Source organism: Amblyomma americanum, chromosome 1 (assembly GCF_052857255.1).
Source record: "Amblyomma americanum isolate KBUSLIRL-KWMA chromosome 1, ASM5285725v1, whole genome shotgun sequence".
NCBI lineage: Eukaryota > Metazoa > Arthropoda > Arachnida > Ixodida > Ixodidae > Amblyomma > Amblyomma americanum.
Genome location: NC_135497.1, coordinates 253,595,710 through 253,621,541, shown reverse-complemented (window position 1 = coordinate 253,621,541; position 25,832 = coordinate 253,595,710). Strand labels below are relative to the sequence as shown.

Below are 25,832 nucleotides of genomic sequence, written 5' to 3'. Positions count from 1 at the left end.
GCCATCTTTCAGCTCTAGATAGCCGTTTTGAATGCAGGCCGACACGTCCTTTGCTCCAGGGAATGCCCGGTTGCCCTGCTCAGGATTTCTCCGGCTCTCCTTGCAATGCGCCGTGACGTGCCCCGGTCGCGCGCAAATGTAGCAGCGTGGTGCGGATGATACTGCCGCGGGTAGCGGATTTCCCTGATGGCCCTTGCGGCCAGCGTCGGAGGACTTGTCTACGGGCCGGTCCTCACGTTTCAGTTCACGCCGGCCAAAGTATGTGGACCCCCTAGCAGTGACATAGTTGTCTGCCCTTTGTAGCAGCTCATTCTGATCGCCCGCCGTTTTCTACTTCAGGAAGGTAGCCATCGACGGCGTGCAGTTTTCTAGAAACTGCTCCCTCAAAAGGAGGCTCTTGATACCCTCGTAGGTCTGCTCGCACGAAGAGAGCTGTATCCACCGCTGCCAGTAATTCTCTAATCGGGAGAAGAACTGGGACAGGGTTTCGTGCTCGTGGGGGGCTTCTGTCCGGAACTTCTGTCGAAATCCCTCCTCCGTCAAGCGGAAACAAAGCAGAAGAGCTCGCTTGACTTTGTCATAGTCTACCGCATCCGCTCCCGGCATGCGGCCAAAAACGCTCAACGCCTCTCCCGCAAGGCACGTGCTAAGGGCCACTTCTGCGGCCACTCGCGGCCACTTCTGCGCCTCTGCGACTCGTTCGAACCGTGTCAGGTAGCCGTCCAAGTCGTCCGTTTTATCGTTAAACAGCGCCATTAGCTTATGTGGACTGACGACCGTGAAACGCGATGTAGATTCGCTTTGAACCGAAGCGGAATCTGAACCAGCGCTCCCGCCAACCTCGCCTCTCGCGTGGAGAATTTGTAGTTCAGCGTTAAGTTCGAGCATTCGACGAGCGGAGCGCGCCTTGTCGCTTTCTTCCTCCTCGAGCAGCCGCTGCTCTTCTTCTTTCATGCGCTAGCGCTGTTTCGCGCGCTCATCTCTGAGGAATTCCTGGAGGGCGACCCCCTCGAAGCCTAGCTGCTTCCCGAGAGCAATTATTTTTTCTAACTCTGTCATTGCACCAACGGTTCTTTGTTCTCAGTTCTGACAGTACGTGAGATATTACTTGAACGCTATGCCTCGCGGTCACGGCCAATCGTGGTCAGCAAGTCCCGTCGCGGACGCCAGTTCGTCAAGATATCGTGAGCGGCTGTGGTGTTGGTTGGCGCCGAAGTTACAATTAATCGTGCCAACCTGCCCACCACTGCACTCTCCGTAAGTTCGGAGGGGGAGGAGCGACAAACTTCTCCACCCCGCGTGCGAAAGATTGTGGTTCGACTGCTGACCGGCGATAGGGGCCACGCCTGATTAGTCGTTGACCGGAGGCATGAGGCGTAAGCAAGTTCCGTAGCGAATTAATTTAATTAGGCAAACAACAACCAAGTATTACAGTATGCCCGACAAGTTAGCGCCGTACACTGACGTGATGCAAATAACACAAGCACCAATTGAACATGTTAGCACAACAATTAAAACAAAGAAAGAAACATCAGGGCGATTGCTATACAAAAATGTTACGAGACGGAAATACGGCACAAAGGATTACAACGAGAAACACAGAAAGCAAAAATACAAAGATTAAAGAGTTGAAGTGAGTGGTGAGAAACGATGGCTTAGCAGCGGAGTGGCAACGTCCGGTCGCAGGGAGCGTCGGGCTGCGGTTGCTCGTCGCGGGGCTGATGGGGGCTTGCGGATACGGGCGAACTTGGGCCTCGCGTCTTCGGGACCACCGTCGCCACGCTCTACGCGTCATATCTCCGCCTAGGCTCCTTGCCGACCACTTCCCTGGCTGACCTCACTCACGACCGCACGCACCGAAATCTCCAGACCAACTGCCAGCGCGCTGCGTTCCCGTCGCCCCCTTCGCATGGCAAAGAATGAAAAAAAAACAACACAGGGAGGAATGCAGCTCCCAAAAAGAAAAAAAGAACACATGAAGGAATGTCGAAAGAATTCGGCACAATGCCTTAATCCCACGAGGAGTCATTGGAGGCCGCGAACAGTGCCGGGGCTTTCAATCCTCTTCTGCTGTTCCCAACACGTGCAAGCAATTGCCTCCTGTATGGCAACAATGCTAGGAGGGGGGGGAGTGACCTCTCCAGCGCTATGGTGAGAACGCCGTTCCCCCGCGGGGGAGGAGGAAAAAGTCGTCGACGCCGCTCCGCGACATGTTTCTGAGAAACAAAGGTCAAAGCTGGACAGGGCAAGCATGAACTTTGTGACACACCTGGGTTCCGGAGCGGAAAGGGCAGATGAGAATCGGCGCAAGTAGTTGTCAGTTTTCCTCCAAACTTTGGTCTAGGGAGAGCGAACGCAATTATTGATGCTGTAGTTCTGCGTCAGGTCGTATACGGAGGTTGTAGTGCCTGTTACAACATAGCACGCAAGGCACACACACTGCCATACAAACAACGTTTCTTAATCATCCACTCAAGAAGAAACCTTCCGACACTTACCTTGGCGAGATTCTATACGTGAGCAGATGATCTGCAGCTGTAAATCCTAGCGTAAAGGATGCCATCTAGACTGCAGGAAAACTGAAAGCAAGATCCAGCCAGATTTTTTTTTTCCATCTTAGGTGTTAGTCAACATTGTTTCTTCACTATTAGCCTCCGCTTTTCCGGAAAAAAAGCTATATAAATAGCTCATGCATGGTGTTGACATACTGGTGGTCAGATCCATATGTTATGCTGATCAAAGAGCATGTGCTTTTCTTTTTTACTCACTTTTTATAGACATTTCTGTTTGTAGGAACGCTACAGGGCGGGTTAGAAACACATACGCAATATACGGCTCAGAAAATGTTCCTAACCCCAACCGTAAGCAATTGTAAAAAACTAGAATAAAAGCTCAAATGGCAAACTTGTCGCAACTCAGTTGCATTTTCAAACACAGGAGCTGCAGAACACAGTACAGAGCGAGCACATTGAACATCGAATGCAAACAATAGATTGCTGTGCAACGAGAACAATACAATAACGGCAGCATGAGACAGACACTTTCTAATGAAGTGTGAAACATGAAGACGGTGAACTTTCTAAATGGTGCAAGATGAATTATCCTTACCCCCCCCCCCCCTTTACTCGTACTTTTTGGCGCATGCAGATCCCCGCTTTTATTGAAACAATGAAAAGAATCACTTTGCAAGCAGCACAACAGAAACAGGACAAAGGCGAACAGAATGGGGTGAGTTTATGGGCAAGCACTACAGCATCAAGCCGCCTATAGTCGCAGTACCTCAAGGCGCCTTCAGTGTGAGTATGATGCGCATAGGTGTTAGAAAACTGTCTTCGAATGCAGCACGAAGCAAAAATTTAAGCAGGCACGGTTGACTGAGAACTTACACTAACGAAAAATTCGTGCAGGTTTTTCATTTCGTTGTTCTTTAGGAACCTCAGTGCAGCACAAATGACTCCACCTTAGGCAAGTGCTTTTTTTATGGCCTGTTTTAGTTTCTCTGTATATTAATGTATCAACTGGTCACCGATATATTTTTGCTTAGTTTTTGCTGAAAATCACCGGATTAATGTGTTCGTTGAAAGACACCTATCATTTTGCCCTCGCGTGTATATCGACCCTGCCGAGAGATCGCAACGCCGCCAGCTTTAGTCGTAGGTCCTCAGCATTCTACAAAGTGTACTTAATTGCCCCCCAATATTTGCATAGGATTAGTTAAGCTTGTTGTGGGGCTGGTTGTTGTAACTTTCGAGAACGTATCTGCAGGCTAGTTGGTGCATTACTTTAATTTGTTTTTAGCGCAGATAGACAGCACAGGAAGAAACAGACTTGACAGGGCAGAGCTCTAACTAACAATTCGGTTTCTATTGTGAGATCTCGTGCCTTTATACAGCAGATGCTCGAATCAACAAAGTGGAAGAAAAGAATTCACACGCGGACATATCAGATCAACTGAGATCCCGTCATACCTCGAGGAGGACTGGAGTGAATTCTTTTCTTTCACTTTGTGGATACGAGCAGCTGCTGTATAAAAGGAAGCGATCTGTCAATAAAAACCGAGTTGTTAGTTAGCGCTCTGTACTGTCAAGTAGTTTCTTCGTGTGGTGTCTTTCTGCGCTAAAAACAAATTCAAGTTTGTGTAATTGTTCACAGATGTTAAAATTTCACTGAAAATGCGCAAGACGGCACAAGAGGTGCGCTCACTCAGGATAACTGCCTTCGCTTCACCTTTCCTTGTTTGTTTTACACTTCCTTCAGGTCGGCTCTGGATACGACTGGCGTACTTCCTGCCTTTTACGCGCCTTCACCTGCACTGAGACCCTCACTCATCGCTGCACAGCTCTTCGTCATCCCCAGCGGAGCCGTGGCATGCGCGCACGTCTATTCTCATGTTGGCCATGTTCACGAAGCCTTTCACGCTGTGCGGGTAGAGTAGCCTGTACTGGCGGCGGAGCAGCACCATCTCATGTCTCACGGCATCAACCAGTCGCGTGAACCTCTTGCCACACTGTGAGCAGGCGTGCGGCCTCTGCCCCGTCTGTGTCAGCAGGTGCCTGTTGAGGTGGCCCTTCTGGGTGAACCCCTTCCCGCAGCGGGGACACAGGTGCGAGGCAGCCCCGCCGTCCACACGGTGCTGCACCCTGCGGTGAGTAGCCAGGTTAGACGCCTGGCTGAAGCGCTGTCCGCGCTTCAGGCCCTCATACGGCCTCTCCCCCGAGTAGACCAGCTGGTGGCCGGGGAGATGGTCTAGCCGTGCGAAGCCCTTCCCGCACACCTGGCACAAGAAGGGCCGCTCGCCTGTGCGTGTCCGCTCGTGTCTGACGACATCAGGTCTGTGTGGAAGAAAATGAAAGGAGGAGCAAAGAGTATACACCGTGAGCATGTTAGCCTCACTGAAGAAGCAGAGGTGAAAAACTAGAAGATCCCCACTGAATGCATAAATGCTACCACACGGGGCGGCGGATCCACCTCTCACCGACACTACTTCGTCCGGAATTAGGAGAGAAGAAAGAAAGGGAGTATTCAGTTTTCAATAATGCAACACCATCCTGTTGTAACATTATCCTGCAGTAATACCTAGCTGTTTCCCTCACCTATTCCTGCCGTTTATGAATATAAATATTAGAACATCTTTGTTTGTCGCAAGTCGCAGGTGTATCTACACATTAATTCTTGGTGCTCATCATCTTTAGTTAGGTTCCCGCGATGGGTGCCCCCTAATTTCAAGTTAATATAACAAACACGGGAGAGCGCCGCCGTCACAACGAAACGAGTGCCAAAAACTGCGTGATTGCTGCGCGCGCGGGGGGGGGGGTGATACAGCGCCCGATCTTCGATTCGGGAACTCGACGCGCCCCGACTGTTCGGCGCGGCGCTCCGCTCTTCGCTAGCGGAGCGAGGCCTCGTGTTGGGAACACTCTCCCGCCAGCTCGTCCATATTGGCCTTGGAGTTTCTTGCTTGCCCTTGCGTGGCCGAACGTTCGCTCGTAACCGTGCTGGGGAGTCGAGGACGACCTCAATTCCTTCGCGTATTTTGTTGCTAGCTGACGTTATTGTTGCTGTACCAATAAATGTCTGTTTGAGTCAGCCAGAGTGTTGTTCCTTTCTTCCCACGCAGAGCAAAGCCCGACGTTGTCGGCGTGCGCTCGGTAGTGCGAGCGATCACGGGGTAGGGTCCGGACAGTTTTGAACCGTGTCAGCCGCGGTTATTCGGGGATAACTTATTTATCCCCCAGTGAAAATCTCATATAACAAAACCAAAACGAGGGGAAAGTTCAAATCTTGTCTTACTTTCGATCGATCGAATAGGGGCAGTGGGCGCAGCGGTGCCTTCCCTCTGGCCTCTGCGGGTGCTTGCGCCGCCTGTGCTTCTCCAAGTGGTCTGGAGCGGAAAAGGGCTCAACGCACGTGTCGCAGGAGAAGACCGGCTGCGGTCTGGCCTCGCTGTATCCGTCTTCTGTGGGCAGAAAAAGCTGATAATTTGTGGAGAGCTCCGGAACGAATTAGAGTTTCTGCACTTATCGCCAGCCACCTCAAATTCACCTGTACAGACATGCACAGAAGAGTTACCACGGCTTTCTTGTTTGTATGTTTTTTCGTTTTACAAATCAATATTTATTTATTTCCTGGGGACATACGAGGAGTACGTAATGATGGTTGAAAGAGAATGATGGCTAAATAAAGGAAAAATGTAGGCAGTTCTAATAAAGCAGATGATGCTGTCCCTGCCTCCAAGCGACATATGGCGAGGTACTGGTCTGCGGGAGACCCGCTGCCGCACCTGATGCCAGATTCTCGTCGGCTCCAGCGCCAGGCATACCCGCGGCAGATGGTGGATATCAGCCTCAAAAACCGGAATTTGCAGATTTGACACCCGAGGTGGAAATATAAGTCTCGAAATTGGGGCCACTTTCGAGCTACCGCAGGAGGGTGTTTGTTTTAATCACATCATGCAGTTGCTTGTGCGAAGTACCACTGCATGAACGCTGGCAGTTCTTATAAGCTACTACCATACCTGGCACTTGCTTGAAAGTTCGATTATTCCAAAGTTGACAAAAAAGCTTAGAAAGTAAGCGTTCATTCCAGTGACGATGCCGAAGGGACGCGAGATTTGCAAGCGGCGACCCCGACAACCTTCCGTACCTATTAAACATTTGCACCGCGCTTCCTTGAGACCCATACGAACAGGACATTATTTGATATTGTAGGGCTTTTTAGGCGCTCTGCTTGGCAGGCGAGATACCAGGTCTTTAAGGAATGCTTGACACTAATTTTAAAAAAATATGATTTTTGAGGTAACAGTATGGCGTTTGACGCGTAGTAATAAGAGTTAAAGCGGACAACAGAAAACTGATACCAAAGATTAATGTCATTATTAACATATATGCGACGCTACGGTGGAGATTGCCGGCAGAACAAGCAATTTAAATCCCACCTGCAGCGTACAACTCAACTCCGCTGGTAAATTGTTTAAACAGTAAGCTGATGAACTAAATTGTAATAGTTGATTTTCTGTCCCCGCGGCACACGGGCCACTTGGCCTTCTCTGCCACGACTCGACTAGCGCTGCGAAAGCAACAAGCAGCGGTGAGCACCGCAGACATTCGAACACTCTAAAGAACGGACACGAAGGAAGCCAATATTCACTGAAACCAAGGAGTATAGAGTATCTTTTTAATTTGTGATCTTAATCAAAGGAAGATTAGCTGGGTAATTATTTTTAAAATAATTTATTAGAAAGCTGAAGGAAAAACATGTCATCAATGGAATCCGATCCCACAACCTCCGAAATACGCGTCCGGTGCTCTGCTAACCCATAAAAGCGCATTCATCGCCCAGAAAATTGTATTTAAAAGTCTTCCCGCCAATCCATTCAAAGTCATGATGCCTCTACCGAAAAGAGCGGGTTACCACTGTATTAAAGTGAATAGTGATGCGGAGTGGCCTCTGGGATCCGCCCCAGAATTCGGTGTCGACGCATACATTATGCTTGCGAAATCGGCAGTGGAGGGCGCCACCTGTATTTCGTTTTTTTCCTTTTATTAGATTATAAAAGCTCCGTTGCTGGTGACTGGGGTCGATGTGATTGAACGACTTTCCTTGTAGACTGAAGCCAACTTCAACTTGACGTCCCTATCGTTATAATAAAGCTCTTTTGGATTGATGCATTTCTCACAATCATTCGGGATGCAAAGTGCCTCATCAGCCTCTCCATGAAAAATCTAAATCAGGTCACCCCATCCAATTGCGACTGCTCGTCCCAAGCATGAAAAGACGAGACCCTCACCTTTCGCGGACGGCCCCGAACCTCGTGGCTTCCCGAGCAGCCGCAGCTCCCGAGCAAACGCTGCGCCGTACCACACGAGGAGCTCCTCGCCGGCGCCCACGGCCTTGGGTGTCCGGTAGTGTATGTTGCCGTAACGCCTGAAGGCCACCAGGTTCTGTTTTGTGGACTGGCCGCGCAGTTCACGTAGCGCATACAGTTGGATCTGTCCAGCGGACGACTGTCCACCAGGAACAGCTCCCCGTACTTGAAAACCTGCGTGCAGAACAGGGACAAACTCAGCTGGATGTTCTGTTCAGCTTTAGCTTCGGGGCGCACTTAAATACTCTCAAATCATTCGAAGTTTTTGCCTTTCAGTCTCCAGTAGCCACTGCTAGCCTGATGAAAGCTACAGGACAGTACAGGGGCCTTATATTATTAACATTTCGTTTTGGTTTGTTTTTTTTTAGTCCTTTATCATTGGTCATGGCTTTCCGCTGATGACGCAGGCCGTGTTGGACGGCCACAATGACCAAGAACCAAAATAAATGAGCCTTGAAAAATTGCAGAGGACATTTAAGCTCTGCCCTAAGAGTATGACGCAATAGCTGCAATCGGTTAATGTCCATATATGCTGAATTTCTCATTCTAGACTTTAGATTCATTGATCCCTGGAAGTCCTTATATCAGTCCTGGCTCTGTGATGCAGTGGTTAAGCGATGCACAACTGCCCTGCGATGGCAGATGCTGCCACCGGTGGGGCTTGTGCCACCGAGGTTGCTCTTACCGAGCAACCTCTCGCGACCAATAATTAATTTAACTGCCACCTACCGCCTTAGCCAGTTTGCTTACAATTCGATGGGCAGGTTGTGGTGACGCCACAAGGCCACGTAACCTGGGCAACCCACCTAGTCTGCTTCTCCGGAGGTTTTTCTCTCACAACGTCGGCGACAACAGATTTTCTGCTGAATGGGATCCTTAACGTTGTGGTGTTAAAATGAGGCTCATGTGTCGTGTATGCTGAGTTGATGGTATTACCTGCTTTGCAGCCTGAAGTTTTTGCGAAGATTGTCAGTCCGTAGTTACAAAGGGGACGGGGCAGTAGTAGCATGGTGCATTGAACGTTTCCCGCGTCAGTGTTTGTCCAGAGGAGATACTTTTTGTCCAGAAAGATTTGATGCATGGAGACATTTCGACAAGCACAAAAAGATTTGCGGAAGTGCCATGGTCCAGCATGGATGGATCGAAATCGCCGCCGTGACCAACGGTTCGTTCCTCCAGAGCTCGACTGGCAGTCGCCTCAGTTCTTGAGGGTCATGCACCAGAACGCCACTCTCCTCTCCTCAGATACACAGAAAGTGGCCAGTCGTATGAGCATTTCATTTCTAATGACGCAAAAAGAGGCATTATGCCGTAACAAAAGCTGCGAAAAATGCTAACAGAGTGAAGAATCGAAAGAACTTTCCAAAAAGAATTTTTGAAGAGTCATTTTTGTTAATCTTAGCATAACGCTAAAGCATAGAAGACAGCCACAATGTCCATATCTTGTGAAGCTGATTTCAACCAAAAAGTGCTTCATACCACGTGATTATACAGAAGTATGGTGCCGTGCGTTTTTGGTAGGGCAGATATGCAGCTACGACTACGAGTTTCAACCTTGCTTCCATGGTGAGACGCTTGGTTGTTTCGTTACAGAAAATCTCTGTAAATTTTGGTAGCTCTGTCAAACAAAGGAACTAGAAAACTTGACGAGATTATCGTCAATGACTCTGCCGTTACAGAAAAAAAAGGAGATCGCTGATGTTTTTAATACTTACTTACAAAGCGTGTTTACTAAATCTAATATATGTTTAACAATTGTTGTCTGAACGAAAAAGTGTTGCCATTAGCAGAGAAAGAATAGTAGAATTACTATTGCGGTGACACCAAGGAATCCCCCGGCCCGATAATATTCCCACTAACTTTGTTAAAATGTACGCTGAAATACTAGCCAAGTTTTCGATAACAATATTTAATGGTTCTCTTGAACCGGGTATACTACCAGATGAATGGAAAATTTCCCTTGTGGTTCCGGTTTTTAGAAATGGCAGCCGATTGCAAGTTCGTAATTACCGCCCAATTTATCTCATTTCCACCTCCTGCAAAAGTGCTAGAACATGTGCCCACCAAATACAACAACAACTTTTTAGACAAGACGGAAATAATGACCAAAGCCCAATATGACCTCCGTCAAGGATACTACACTACAACACTAGTGGTCACTGTAGATGAACTTGCCAAAGTGCTTGATTGTCGACATGATTTTTTAGATTATTCCTAAGCTTTTGATAAAGTTCCACATCATAAACCAGGATCAAAAATGAAATTATTCTGTACCAAATAATCAGTTGGGTCACATCATGTTTATCAAAACGAAAGCAGTTTGCCGACATCGATGGAGCAATCTCTCGATTCTTAGAAGTTTACTTAGGTGTGCCTCAGGGGTCGGTTTTGGGTCCAGTACTCTTCAATATCTATATAAACGACCTCACAGAAGCTCTCGAACCCTCTGTGACCGTAACGCTGTTTGCGGATGATTGTATTATATTTAATTTTTTCAAATCTGTGTCTGTCTAGCTAACTTTGAGCGCAAATCTACAATTGTTAGCAAAATGGTGTAACGAATGGGAAATGGTTATTAACTTAGACAAAACAGTTTATTTGTGCATCAGTAAAAAGACTACGCAACTTAATTTTACATACAACGTAGATAACAATGCAATCAGAGAGGTAAAAGAATATAAGTATATAGGAGTCACAATAACGTCAGGACTCAAATGGACGGAACACATCGATAATATATGTTTCTCCGCCGCAGTTGCCCTAGTGCCCTAAGACTGAAGGCATATAAATCCATTGCAAGGCCAAATCTCGAATATGCCTGCACTGTATGGGACCCCTACACGACAGAGGACACCCAGTAACTAGAAAAAAATGCAAATATATCTTGCGGCTCGCATTATTTACAACCGTTACAAACGCCTAGACTCTCCTTCCGCCGTGTTGAAACTTGCAGACTTAGAACCACTTGAAGATAGAAGAAAGACCGTCTCAACTTCCTTCATTCATTATACTTTTCTCGGCTTGGTATTCGACCCGCAAATCACATCGCTAATGATTCTAGACGAACCTCACACAATAAGCATACCCTTATCCCGAAACCTATTTTCGCACGCACAAATACATACAAGTTTTCTTTTCTTCCCACAACAGTTTCTGAATGGAATCTTCCCCCGATGAAGTCTCCGTTGCTTTCTAACCATTCTTGATATCTTCACCGTTGGCTTAGTAGCTGTGCGGGAACCGCATTTTCAATTATAATTTTGCTCTGCGTATTTTGTGGTATCTATATTGTTCGGTACTATCGCAGTTGCTTTCCTTTGACCTTCTATGTATTTCCCTATGCTGCTTGGACATACATCATGTCTGCAGTATTCAATGAATAAATAAATGGAAGAGCATGCCGAGGGAGCTTCGGATTGAGCATTCGATGGTACATCAGGTGATGGAAGCATATCTTGGAATGTGTAACGAGTTAGACTACTAATTTAAAAGTTCTTTGCGTCATATCTGATGGCAGTGCGCCACTTGGTGAAAATATTTCCTGTTGGTAACCATTTAACTGCTGTCGTAAAGGACAGGGAAGAGAGGTTCTCAAACCACTGCCTTAATGGTTCTAAAGGCGTCCTGTGTCCGACGCACCTGCCAGGTGTAGCCGTTGGCCCTTCCGTTGTCCTCAACCTTGACACCCTCGTAAGGACCAAAGTAGACCCTCTTGGGCAGTAGCTTCAGGGTGAGCATGCCGTACTGTGCCCCTTTGAAGGTAGAACGGCGGATGGACAGGCCCTCGGGGAGGGTCTTGTTGGCGCGCAGCGGGTCCCCAGCATCCACCTGCGAACGGCGTAACAGTTTGAGACTGCCTGCAATGCCATTGGCCACAGCACTGGAAACACACAAACCACACTTCGCATATTCTCTGGAGCTAAATTAAGTTTGAGACTCGAAAACTCTCTACTGTGTGTTTGCATGAATTAAGGAGACTTTGCACTGTGATGAAATAATGAAAAGAAGGCCTGATATGCGGGTGGGGTCAAATGGAAAGGCACAGTGAACGGTCTCGATGAAGGTGGGAAAGGGAACCATGCAGTCAGGAATAGAATGAAAAAAGCGGTGAAAGGAGGGAGAGAGAATTGCCATTTTTGAGAACTGCAATAGGACGAAGGCACGCTTTGACGCGCTACGCACCACTATCTCCGCTCGGCAAAGTTCGCGCTGTCGTATTTTTCACCGGATCACTATGTGCCGACCGATACCAGGTAGATGCGAACGCGGTCAGAGGGCAGCTTTTCAGATTCGTCAAGTTCGCGTATTTGGCACTCACTTCCGCGTGCTCGACAAGGGTCAATGGTCCGTGTTTGAGGCAGTCGCGGGATGGTCGGCGCCGCAGACATCGCAAACAGGAAGCAGATTGCCCACACCGTGGTTTAGGAAAAAAAGGTGCAAGGATACCGACATCAGAATGGGCACTGAATATTCCTTGGACGTCCTGCGAACGCCCTCCAGACATCCTGAACGTCCACAGGACGTCCAAAGTAGTTTCAATGCCCATTGGTATATTTTATATATGCACTGCTCGCTGACTGGAGCGGAATCAAATTGCGCGTGAAATACGGGTGTCTGGGTGCCCAAGGCTCATTCAGGCCATGATAAAAATGAATTCATCACAGCACTCCTTTTGTGCGTCATACATTAACCATATAAGAAGCTGCCCAACTGGCCGCTCCAGAAAGTGAAGCATGTAAGTAGCCAAGAAGGTTTGTGCTAAGAGCTCCTGACGCTGCAGACAAGCCGCTCTGCATTTCATATGTTCATCCCTTGCCAGCTATACTAAAAGACTTATTTACAATGAGTGCATTTCCCATTCTCGTGTTGGAAGCCAGGAACCGGCTTTCGCAGACAACTCATATAGGTGTTCCTCGTCCGAAATTTCCTCGCATTCCATGTAGTAGACCCCTTCTCGCTGGCGTCTCGGGTGGAGAGACCCGCTGGAAGACGTCTCGGGCGAGGCTGCATTTCACCCCATGATAGTTGTAAGCCTGGCTTGTGGCGTAGAATCGTGCGCATCGAGCAGCTTTAACGGAATGCTAGTATTCTGCGCTGAAAAACAAATATGCTCCAGACCAATCAGGTGTCATTCACTACTTTCTATTAGGAGAACAAAAACCAGCAGTCCTCCGCCCAGTTAAACATAAAACTTTATGTAATCCCTAGTAAACGTAAACATCAAACTATATATAATCCATAGTAGTTTAATCCCACTTTTCAAAACTGTTTCAAAGGAAAGCTTGTGAGAAAGCTCGGGGGAGAGTTTGTGAGTTTCGATCGGAATTCGTGGTGTCTATCATTGACCACGACACATTTCTTGACAGCTTGAAATGTTTGCTGAGCCTATGAATTGATTTGTAGCTGCTCATTTTTTTTATTGTAAATGGCGTGTTTACTTGATGTACGAGATCTCTGAATGTTTGCCTTTTACTGTGTACGTTCTGTATGCTTCAGAGCCCCTTTGATTATAAATTCTGCCACTAATTTAGGCATGGCGTAGTTAAAACAGGTGCGTGCCGGGCGTGTAATCATACCGAGAATCTCCGAATTCGGTTACTTATTCATGCAGCGATTTCTACGGACGGAAAAGGAACCGTATCGCGTGCATTTCCACGCAACTTCTGCAAAACAGTGCGCGCATTTTTCTCTGGAACGATTTCCTGGGAACAGTAGTCCATCCGTACAAAGGAGCTCATTCAGTCAAGAGGCCAATGAACGAAGGCATGGTTTCTCCTGTCCAGTGGCCGTGTATTTGTAATTGTGTATGTGTGGTGGGTGCGCGTGTGCGCGCGTCTGTGTGCGCGCACGGGGGTGTGTGCCATTTATTAATGCCAAATTAGGTCGTCGACCTGCGAAAACCACCCGGTTTCTCCGTAAAGAAATCCAATGATTGGTCGAGAGGGCCGTGGCGTCATCAGCACCATCAAATGTGTAAATCTGAGGAATTTTCTAGTACCTTCCACTGAATTATCATAGCGACACAATCTTCCACCTCAATTCACTCACTAATCTCCACCAATTCACTATCTGAATTATTAGAGACCCATTAATCCGCACTAATCCACTTTAATCCATTTTATGGGATTGGCTTAGTCGAAAAATTTGGGGGTCCATTGGAATATTTTGGTTGGGGCCATATTCCAAATGCTATCTCATTTTCTTCTCTGAATGAGCTTGAGAATGGCCGAAGTTTTTTAGGTTACCATTATTGTAGGTGAGGTGAGTCCACCGTACGCAGCATGTATACGGGCCGGCCGTGGGTTTGTATCTTATCGCAGAGACGGGCGATTGTCTTTTCGTCTATATTTTACCCGCTGGGGGCCTCAGTGGATGGTAATTGGTTGTTGAGCCCCAATAAAGGACGCGACATCGAATCCCGACTGAGGCAGAAGTGCATTTTTATGAAGGCAAAACGCAAATACGCACACATGTTCTGTCGATATATCACCACACGTTAAATGACCTATAGCTAGGTAGGTGGTCTAAATTATTCCAGAGCCCTCCACTAAGGCGCCTCTCATACATAGGTAGCAGTGCAACATGATGCAGACTGTCGCACAATTAAACGCGTGCCGCAGAACGCTTCTCTCAGCTAAACTGTTGAGTTGTTCGAGCTCAAATTTCGGACAGAAATGGCAAAATGTCGGCAGAATTGTTTTACGCGACATTTGGTTGGGGTAATTGCCTGAATCGATCAAAAAAGAAGTCGGATATTAGCATCGTCTGCGGAGACGACAAAACGAAACTAGCGTTTCCTCAGCGATTGCACCGGTAGCGCCATTACATTTGCCGGCCGTGGATATTCGGCAAAGAAGTGGGATGGTAGCCGCTTTTTATAAAGACTTGAAATTTAGTGGGGTTATGGCCAAACTGTTTTTTTTTGTGTGATCATTGACACAGCAGTTGAAAAAACGTGTTCAAATCTCCCGCGAAACATCCTCAATCACCTCCTTTTCCGAATCTCCACAACTGGCAGACGAGATGGCGCCACCGGTGCAATCGCGGAGATAACGGCTAGTTTCGTTTCTTCGTCGCCGCAGACGATGCGAATATCCGACTTCTTTTTTGATCGACTCTGACAATTACCGCACACAAATATATCACGAAACAATTCTACCGACCTGCTGCCATTTTTGTACGGAATTCGAGCTCGAACAAGTCACCAGTTTAGCTAAGAAAAGCATTTTACGTCGCGCATTTAACTGTGTAACGCGCAGTGATATTGTTATCGAAAGAAGCAGCTCACACTAACAACTTGTCGCGACCGTCCAATCTGAAAAGCTGTTTCCTCAACTGCAACAAAATATTGGTTCATCATATTTTCCAACATCTATTCTAGGTCGAACAAAACTTCTAAGCGTATACAGGGTCACGACCCTCTCCGATATCGCTCCGAGATGCAACTGAGGCCGAGACGTGCATCTTTCCTTCGGCATATGAAGCAAGAAAGTGGACGCATAAATAAAAGAATGAATCATCTCAGCACCCGACACTGTGAGAGCTCTTTGTATACTTACGGGAATTGGACTTTGTTGGAGGTTTAGTCGGTTTAGCTTTGGCCGTTTTTTGGGTTCATAACTTCAGGAAGCAGTGGCTTCAGTCCTGTAAATATGCAGATAAGAGTCATATCTTTTATCCGCAAGACTTTTTCTGTTTGTATCTGCTTTTATGCTAGCAATCATTGACGTCTGTCTTGGTGTGCGACTGAGCATTTGATTCTGGCCCCCCAATTTTTCTAATATCCACAGTTGCTGCGTTTTTGAAAATTGCGTCATTCTGGTAGCCATAAAATATATTAATCCCAGAAAACTTCTAAAGCAATTCGCACTTTCAAGGAAGCAGCTCCGAAGGAAGGCAGTGGAAAAGAGTTCACTCACCCAGCTTCAGCATCAGCTCGTAGTTCTCTCTGACGTTCGAGCACGGCGTCTTCATGTAATCCGACAAGCCCTTCCATTCGTCGTCGGTGAAATACTTACGAAGTGCTGTAAAGTCGTCTTCGCTCGCCATTTGAGTCAACGCACGAAAGTGTCAGCAAGGATCTAACTCCACTTCTGCGCGTTAACCGCCACTCTGAAAGGCTGTCGTCTGCGTGACCGCTTAGCGGCTCATGTAACGATAATACAGATTAGGCACGGAGAATCAGTTTAAGTTGACTATCACGGAACTAGTAATTCTTTTCATAACGTTTTGCGATGAGTGTTAGTTTACACCTGTCCAGTAATTGCAAACAAGTGATTACAGTTGATCAGACAGCCAGTGCAGAGTTTAGCACGATCAGAGCACTCATTTGGCAACATTGTAGTAATCATTTTTTTTTACTGATGTTTGTGTGGAAGTATATTGAGTCTCTTCAAGCGCTCGAATAAAGTGCTAAAAAATGTTTTTCAATGTTGCTGGCCTCAAATTAAGCTTACGTTAAACCAAAATGTTATAGCAACATTTCTTTCTGTGATTAATGCAGCGTAATGAGGTCAACAGTTAGGAAACAATTAGACAGAGTTAGACAACGGTTAGACAACATTCCCAACTGAAATTGAACACCAGCTGAAAATGTTTTGCAAACCTGAAGAAAGTGCACAGGTTGAAAGCCAAACTTCCAGCTGCTGTTTGGTACGGAAATAAACCAATGAGAAAACCAAAAGCATGGGCAAGAAAATCTGTGAACGCAGTGCAATGTAGCAGTCACATCTTTGCAACACAACCATCAATCAAAAACGCAAACTCCTTCGTGGATAAGAAAAGCAAAGGCACAATAAAATATTCTTGACTGCAATGTTTAAATCAGTAGGTGCCCATTACCACCAAGTCACGCCTGCTCTTCCTGCAGATAAATGAAACGGTGTCAAAAGAAGCAAGCAGCTATTATTGCTGCAATGACAAGGATGATGTGCACCGTCAATGGAAGAATGCTGTGTTCCCTCAGGATCCTGAGTAGGAAATAATAGCAGTTTTTTTTTTGGAAAGTACTCTGAAAGCATGAATTTTCTGTCCTTCTTTTACTTTGCTTGCATTAATTGACAGACAGCGTTTCATTTATCTGCAGGAAGAGCAGGCGTGACTTGGTGGTAATGGGTACCTACTGATTTAAACATTGCAGTCAGCAATATTTTATTGTGCCTTTGCTTTTCTTATCCACGAAGGAGTTTGCGTTTTTGATTGATGGTTGTGTGGCAAAGATGTGGCTGCTACATTGCACTGCGTTCACAGATTTCTTTGCCCATGCTTTTGGTTTTCTCATTGGTTTGTTTTCTTACCAAACAGCAGCTGGAAGTTTGGCTTTCAACCTGTGTACTTTCTTCACGTTTGCAATGTATTTTCAGCTGGTGTTCAATTTCAGTTGGGAATGTTGTTTAACCGTTGTCTAAGTCTGTCTAATTGTTTCCTAACTGTTGACCTTATTACGCTGCATTAATTTCAGAAAGAAATGTTTCTATAACATTTTGATTAAACGTAAGCTTAATTTGAGGCTAGCAACATTGAAAAACATTTTTTAGCACTTTATTCGAGCGCTTGAAGAGACTCAATATACTTCCACACAAACTTCCGTAAAAAAAAATGATTACTACAATGTTGCCAAATGAGTGCTCGGATCGTGCTAAACTCTGCACTGGCTGTCTGATCAACTGTAATCACTTGTTTGCAAATACTGGACAAGTGTAAACTCACACTCATCGCAAAACGTTATGAAAAGAATTACTAGTTCCGTGATAGTCAACTTAAACTTGTTCTGCGTGCCTAATCTGTATTATCGTTACATGAGCCGCTAAGCGCTCACGCAGACGACAGCCTTTCCGAGTGGCGGTTAACGCGCAGAAGTGGAGTTATATCCTTGCTGACACTTTCGTGCGTTGACTCAAATGGCGAGCGAAGACGACTTTACAGCACTTCGTAAGTATTTCACCGACGACGAATGGAAGGGCTTGTCGGATTACATGAAGACGCCGTGCTCGAACGTCAGAGAGAACTACGAGCTGATGCTGAAGCTGGGTGAGTGAACCCTTTTCCACTGCCTTCCTTCGGAGCTGCTTCTTTGAAAGTGCGAATTGCTTTAGAAGTTTTCTGCGATTAATATATTTTATGGCTACCACAATGACGCAATTTTCAAAAACGCAGCAACTGTGGATATTAGAAAAATTGTGGGGCCAGAATCAACGGCTCAGTCGCACGCCAAGACAGACGTCAATGATTGCTAGCATAAAAGCAGATACAAACAGAAAAAGACTTGCGGATAAAAGATATGACTCTTATCTGCATATTTACAGGACTGAAGCCACTGCTTCCTGAATTTATGAACCCAAAAAACGGCCAAAGCTAAACCGACTAAACCTCCAACAAAGTCCAAATCCAGGAAGTATACAAAGAGCTCTCACAGTGTCGGGTGCTGAGATAGTTCTTTCTTTTATTTTTGTGTCCACTTTCTTGCTTCATATGCTGAAGGAAAGATGCACGTCTCTGCCTCAGTTGCATCTCGGAGCGATATCGGAGAGGGTCGTGACCCTGTATACGCTTAGAAGTTTTGTTCGACCTAGAATAGATGTTGGAAAATATGTTGAACCAATATTTTGTTGCAGTTGAGGAAACAGCTTTTCAGATTGGACGGTCGCGACAAGTTGTTAGTGCAAGCTGCTTCTTTCGATAACCAAATCACAGCGCGTTACGCAGTTCAATGCGCGACGTAAAATGCTTTTCTTAGCTAAACTGGTGTCTTGTTCGAGCTCAAATTCCGCACAAAAATGGCAGCATGTCGGTAGAATTGTTTCGTGATACATTTGTGTGAGGTAATTGCCAGAGTCGATCAAAAAAGAAGTCGGATATTCGCATCGTCTGCGGCGACGAAGAAACGAAACTAGCCGTTATCTCCGTGATTGCACCGGTGGCGCCATCTCGTTTGCCAGTTGTGGAGATTCGGGAAAGGAGGTGGGTGAGGCTGTGTCGCGGGAGATTTGAACACGTTTTTTCAACTGCTGTGTCAATGATCACACACAAAAAAAAAGTTTGGCCATAACCCCACTAAATTTCAAGTCTTTATAAAAAGCGGCTACCACCTCACTTCTTTGCCGAATATCCACGGCCGACAAATGTAATGGCGCTACCGGTGCAATCGCTGAGGAAACGCTAGTTTCGTTTCGTCGTCGCCGCAGACGATGCTAATATCCGACTTCTTTTTTGATCGATTCAGGCAATTACCCCAACCAAATGCAGCGTAAAACAATTCTGCCGACCTTTTGCCATTTCTGTCCGAAATTTGAGCTCGAACAACTCAACAGTTTAGCTGAGAGAAGCGTTCTGCGGCACGCGTTTAATTGTGCGACAGTCTGCATCATGTTGCACTGCTACCTATGTATGACAGGCGCCGTAGTGGAGGGCTCTGGAATAATTTAGACCACCTACCTAGCTATAGGTCATTTAACGTGCGGTGATACATCGACAGAACATCTGTGCGTATTTGCGTTTTGCCTCCATAAAAATGCACTTCTGCCTTGGTCGGGATTCGATCTCGCGTCCTTAATTGGGGCTCAACAACCAATTACCATCCACTGAGGCCCCCAGCGGGTAAAATATAGACGAAAAGACAATCGCGCGTCTCTGTGATAAGATCCAAACTCACGGCCGGCCCGTATACACGCTGCGTACGGTGGTCTCACCTCACCTACAATAATGGTAACCTAAAAAACTTCGGCCATTCTTAAGCTCATTCAGAGAAGAAAATGAGATAGCATTTGGAATATGGTCCCAACCAAAATATTCCAATGGACCCCCAAATTTTTCGACTAAGCCCATCCCATAAAATGGATTAAAGTGGATTAGTGCGGATTAATGGGTCTCTAATAATTCAGATAGTGAATTGGTGGAGATTAGTGAGTGAATTGAGGTGTAAGATTGTGTCGCTATGATAATTCAGTGGAAGGTACTAGAAAATTACTCAGATTTACACATTTAATGGTGCTGATGACGCCACGGCCTTCTCGGCCAATCATTGGATTTCGTTACGGAGAAACCCGGTGGTTTTCGCAGGTCGACGACCTAATTTGGCATTAATAAATGGCACACACTCCCGTGCGCGCACACACACGCGCGCACCCACCACACATACACAATTACAAATACACGGCCACTGGACAGGAGAAACCATGCCTTCGTTCATTGGCCTCTTGACTATGTGAGCTCCTTTGTACGGATGGACTACTGTTCCCAGGAAATCGTTCCAGAGAAAAATGCGCGCACTGTTTTGCAGAAGTTGCGTGGAAATGCACGCGATACGGTTCCTTTTCCGTCCGTAGAAATCGCTGCATTAACAATTAACCGAATTGGGAGATTCTCGGTATGATTACACGCCCGGCACGTACCTGCTTTAACTACGCCATGCCTAAATTAGTGGCAGAATTTATAATCAAAGGGACTCTGAAGCGTACAGAACGTACACAGCAACAGGGAAACATTCAGAGATTTCGTACATCAAGTAAGCACGCCATTTACAATAAAAATGTGCAGCTACAAATCAATTCACAGGCTCAGGAAACACTTCAAGCTGTCAAGAAATGTGACGTGGTCAATGATAGACACCACGAATTCGGATCGAAACTCACAAACTCTCCCCCGAGATTTCTCACAAGCTTTCCTTTGAAACAATTTTGAAAAGAGGGATTATACTACAAGGGATTATATATAGTTTGATGTTTATGTTTACTAGGGATTATATATGGTTTGATGTTTTACTGGGCTGGGGACTGCTGGTTTTCGTTCTCCTAATTGAAAGTAGTGAATGACACCCGATTGGTTTGGAGCATGTTTGTTTTTCAGCGCAGAATACTAGTATTCCGTTAAAGCTGCTCGATGCGTACGATTCTATGCCACAAACCAGGCTTACAACTATCATGGGTGAAATGCAGCCTCGCTCGAGACGTCTTCCAGCAGGTCCTTCTACCCGAGACGCCAGCGAGAAGAGGTCAACTATATAGAATGCGAGGAAAACTCGGACGAGGAACACCTATGTGAGTTGTCTGCGAAAGCCGGTTCCTGGCTTCCAACACGAGAATGGGAAATGCACTCATTGTAAATTAGTCTTTTAGTATAGCTGGCAAGGGATGAACATATGAAATGCAGAGCGGCTTGTCTACAGCGTCAGGAGCTCTTAGCACAATCCTTCTTGCCTACTTACATGCTTCACTTTCTGGAGCGGCCAGTTGGGCAGCTTCTTATATGGTTAATGTATGACGCACAAAAGGAGTGCTGTGATGAATTCATTTTTATCATGGCCTGAATGAGCCTTGGGCACCCAGACACCCGTATTTCACGCGCAATTTGATTCCGCTCCAGTCAGCGAGCAGTGCATATATAAAATATACCAATGGGCATTGAAACTACTTTGGTCGTCCTGTTGACGTTCAGGATGTCTGTTGGGCGTCCGCAGCACGTCCAAGGAATATTCAGTGCCCATTCTGATGTCAGTGTCCTCGCACCTTTTTTTCCTAAACCACCGTGTGGACAATCTGCTTCCAGTTTGCGATGTCTGCGGCGGCGACCATCCCGGCGACTGCCACAAACACGGACCATTGACCCATGTCAAGCACGCGGAGGTGAGTGCCAAGTACGCGAACTTGATGAATCTGAAAAGCTGCCTTCAGACCACGTTCGCATCTACCTGGTTTCGGTCGGCACATAGTGATCCGGTGAAAAAAAAATACGACAGCGCGAACTTTGCCGAGCGGAGATAGTGGTGCGTAGCGCGTCAGAGCGTGCCTTTGTCCTATTGCAGTTCTCAAAAATGGCAATTCTCTCTCCCTCCTTTCGCCGCCTTTTTTCATTCTATTCCTGACTGCATGGTTCCGGTTCCCACCTTGATCGAGACCGTTAACTGCGCCTTTCCGTTTGACCCCACCCGCATATCAGGCCTTCTTTTCATTATTTCATCACTGTGCAAAGACTCCTTGATTCATGCAAACACACAGTAGAGAGTTTTCGAGTCTGAAACTTAATTCAGCTCCAGAGAATATGCGAAGTGTGGTTTGTGTGTTTCCAGTGCTGTGGCCAATGGCATTGCAGGCAGTCTCAAACTGTTACGCCGTTCGCAGGTGGATGCTGGGGACCCGCTGCGCGCCAACAAGACCCTCCCCGAGGGCCTGTCCATCGGCCGTTCTACCTTCAAAGGGGCACAGTACGGCATGTTCACCCTGAAGCTACAGCCCAAGAGGGTCTACTTTGGTCCTTACGAGGGTGTCAAGGTTGAGGACAACGGAAGGGCCAACGGCTACACCTGGCAGGTGCGTCGGACACAGGACGCCTTTAGAACCATTAAGGCAGTGGTTTGAGAACCTCTCTTCCCTGTCCTTTACGACAGCAGTTAAATGGTTACCAACAGGAAATATTTTCACTAAGTGGCGCACTGCCATCAGATATGACGCAAAGAACTTTTAAATTAGTAGTCTAACTCGTTACACATTCCAAGATATGCTTCCATCACCTGATGTACCATCGAATGCTCAATCCGAAGCTCCCTCGTCATGCTCTTCCATTTATTTATTCATTGAATACTGCAGACATGATGTATGTCCAAGCAGCATAGGAAAATACATAGAAGGTCAAAGGAAAGCAACTGCGATAGTACCGAACAATATAGATACCACAAAATACGCAGAGCAAAATTATAATTGAAAATGCGGTTCCCGCACAGCTACTAAGCCAACGGTGAAGATATCAAGAATGGTTAGAAAGCAACGGAGACTTCATCGGGGGAAGATTCCATTCAGAAACTGTTGTGGGAAGAAAAGAAAACTTGTATGTATTTGTGCGTGCGAAAATAGGTTTCAGGCTAAGGGTATGCTTATTGTGCGAGGTTCGTCCAGAATCATTAGCGATGTGATTTGCGGGTCGAATACCAAGTCGAGAAAAGTATAATGAAAGAAGGAAGCTGACACGGGCTTTCTTCTATCTGCAAGTGGTTCTAAGTCTGCAAGTTTCAACACGGTGGAAGGAGAGTCTAGGCGCTTGTTACGGTTGTAAATAATGCGAGCCGCAAGACATATTTGCATTTTTTTCTAGTTACTAGGTGTCATCTATCGTGTAGGGGTCCCATACAGTGCAGGCATATTCGAGATTTGGCCTTGCAATGGATTTATATGCCTTCAGTCTTAGGGCACTAGGGCAACTGCGGCGGAGAAACATATATTATCGATGTGTTCCGTCCATTTGAGCCGTGACGATATTGTGACTCCTATATACTTATATTCTTTTACCTCTCTGATTGCATTGTTTTATGCTGTATGTAAAATTAAGTTGCGTAGTCTTTTTACTGATGCACAAATAAACTGTTTTGTCAAAGTTAATAACCATTTTCCATTCGTTACACCATTTTGCTAACAATTGTAGATTTGCGCTCAAAGTAAGCTAGACAGACACTGATTTGAAAAAATTAAATATAATACAATCATCCGCAAACAGCGTTACGGTCACAGAGGGTTCGAGAGCTTCTGTGAGGTCGTTTATATAGATATTGAAGAGTACTGGACCCAAAACCGATCGCTGAGGCACACCTAAGTAAACTTCTAAGAATCGAGAGGTTGCTCCATCGATGTCGGCAAACTGCTTTCGTTTTGATAAACATGATGAGACCCAACTGATTATTTGGTACGGAATGCCTAATAATTTCATTTTTGTTCCTGGTTTATGATGAGGAACTTTATCAAAAGCTTTGGAATAATCTAAAAAATCATGTCGACAATCAAGAACTTTGGCAAGGTCATCTACATTGACCACTGGATGTGTTGTAGTGGAGTATTCTTGGCGAAAATCATGTTGGGCTTTGGTCATTATTTCCGTCTGGTCTAAAAGATTATTGTGGTATTTGGTGAGCACATGTTCTAGCACTTTTGCAGGAGGTGGAAATGAGAGAAATTTGGCGGTAATTACCAACTTGCAGTCGGCTGCCATTTTTAAAAACCGGAACCACGATGGAAATTTTCCATTCATCTGGTTCTATACCCGGTTCAAAAGAATCATTAAATAATATTATCGAAAACTTGGCTACTATTTCAGCGTACATTTTAAAAAAGTAGTGAGAATATTATCGGGGCCGGGGGATTCCTTGGTGTCTAGCCGCAGGAGAAATTCTACCATTCTTTCTCTGCTATTGGCAACACTTTTTCGAGACTGTTCAGACAATCAACAATTGTTAAACGTTGTATTAGATTTAGTAAACAAGCTTTGGAAGTTTTTATGGAGGAAAAACGCTAAGGCGCCCGAGTGCTGTGCGATGTCCGTGCACGTTAAAGATCCCCAGGTGGTCGAAAATATCCCGGAACCCTCCACTACGGCACCTCTTTCTTCCTTTCACTCCCTCCCTTCCCCTTCCTTTATGGCGCGGTTCGGGTGTTCAATGATATATGAGACAGATACTGCGGCGTTTCCTTTCCCCAAAAAACAAATAATTATGCTTTGGAAGTAAGCATTAAAAACATCAGCGATCTCCTTTTTATCTGTATTGGCAGAGCCGTTGACGATATTCTTGTCAAGTTTTCTAGTTCCTTTGTTTCACAGAAACTGCCAAAGTTTACAGGGATCTTCTGTCACGAAAGGACCGAGCGTCTCACCATGGAAGCCAGTGTGAAACTCTTAGTCGTAGCTGCATGTTTGCCCTACCAAGAACGCATGGCACCATACTTCTGTATAATGACGTGGTATGCAGCACTTTTTGGTTGAAATCAGCTTCACAAGATATGGACATTGTTTCTGTTTCTGCACTTTAGCGTTAGGCCAAGATTAACGAAAATGAATCTTCAAACATTCTTTTTGGAAAGTTCTTTCGATTCTTTATTATGTCAGCATTTTTCGCGGCGTTTGTTGCCGCACAACGCCGCCTATTGCGTCATTAGAAATGAAATGCTCATACGACTGGCCACTTTCTGTGTACCTGAGGAGAGGAGAGTGGCGTTCTGGTGCATGACCCTCAAGATCTGAGGCGACTGCCAGTCGAGCTCTGGAGGAATCGTTGGTCGTGGCGGTAATTTCGATCCATCCATGCCGGACCATGGCACATCCACAAATCTTTTTGTGCTTGGCGAAATGTCTCCACGCATCAACTCTTTCTGGACCAAAAGTGCATCCTCTGGACGAACACTGACGCGGGAAACGTTCAATGCACCATGCTACTACCACCACTTCCCCTTTGTAGCTACGGACTGACAATCCTCGCAAAAACTTCAGGCTGCAAAGCAGGTAATACCATCAACTCAGGATACACGACACATGAGCCTCATTTTAACACCACAACGTTAAGGATCCCATTCAGCAGAAAATCCGTTGTCGCCGGCGTTGTGAGCGAAAAACTTCCGGAGAAGCAGACTAGGTGGGTTGCCCAGGTTACGTGGCCTTGTGGCGTCACCACAACCTGCCCATCGAATTGTAAGCAAATTGGCTACTGCGGTAGGTGGCAGCTAAATTAATGATTGGTAGCGAGAGGTTGCTCGGTAAGAGCAACCTCGGTGGCACAAGCCCCACCGGTGGCAGCATCTGCCATCGCAGGGCAGTTGTGCATCGCTTAACCACTGCATCACAGAGCCAGGACTGATATAAGGACTTCCAGGGATCAATGAATCTAAAGTCGAGAATGAGAAATTCAGCATATATGGACATTAACCGATTGCAGCTATTGCGTCATACTGTTAGGGCAGAGCTTAAATGTCCTCTGCAATTTTTTAAGGCTCATTTATTTTGGTTCTTGGTCATTGTGGCCGTCCAACACGGCCTGCGTCATCAGCGGAAAGCCATGACCAATGATAAAGGACTAAAAAAAACAAACCAAAACGAAATGTCATTAATATAAGGCCCCTGTACTGTCCTGTAGCTTTCATCAGGCTAGCAGTGGCTACTGGAGACTGAAAGGCAAAAACTTCGAATGATTTGAGAGTATTTAAGTGCGCCCCGAAGCTAA

General features: G+C 46.1%; 1 protein-coding gene and 1 pseudogene across 1 annotated transcript; one reads left to right on the top strand and one right to left on the bottom strand.

Moving 5' to 3' along the window:
• Positions 1-4,321: 4,321 nt before the first annotated feature.
• LOC144116861 (PR domain zinc finger protein 14-like) lies at positions 4,322-15,913 on the bottom strand (annotated as a pseudogene).
• A 1,850-nt stretch (positions 15,914-17,763) lies between these two features.
• Positions 17,764-22,215, top strand: LOC144116845 (histone-lysine N-methyltransferase PRDM7-like). The gene is made up of 4 exons (XM_077651220.1): positions 17,764-17,893; positions 20,797-20,898; positions 21,407-21,483; positions 21,979-22,215. The coding sequence occupies exons 1-4, from the start codon at positions 17,764-17,766 to the stop codon at positions 22,213-22,215; spliced, it is 546 nt and encodes a 181-aa protein (XP_077507346.1).
• Positions 22,216-25,832: the final 3,617 nt, after the last annotated feature.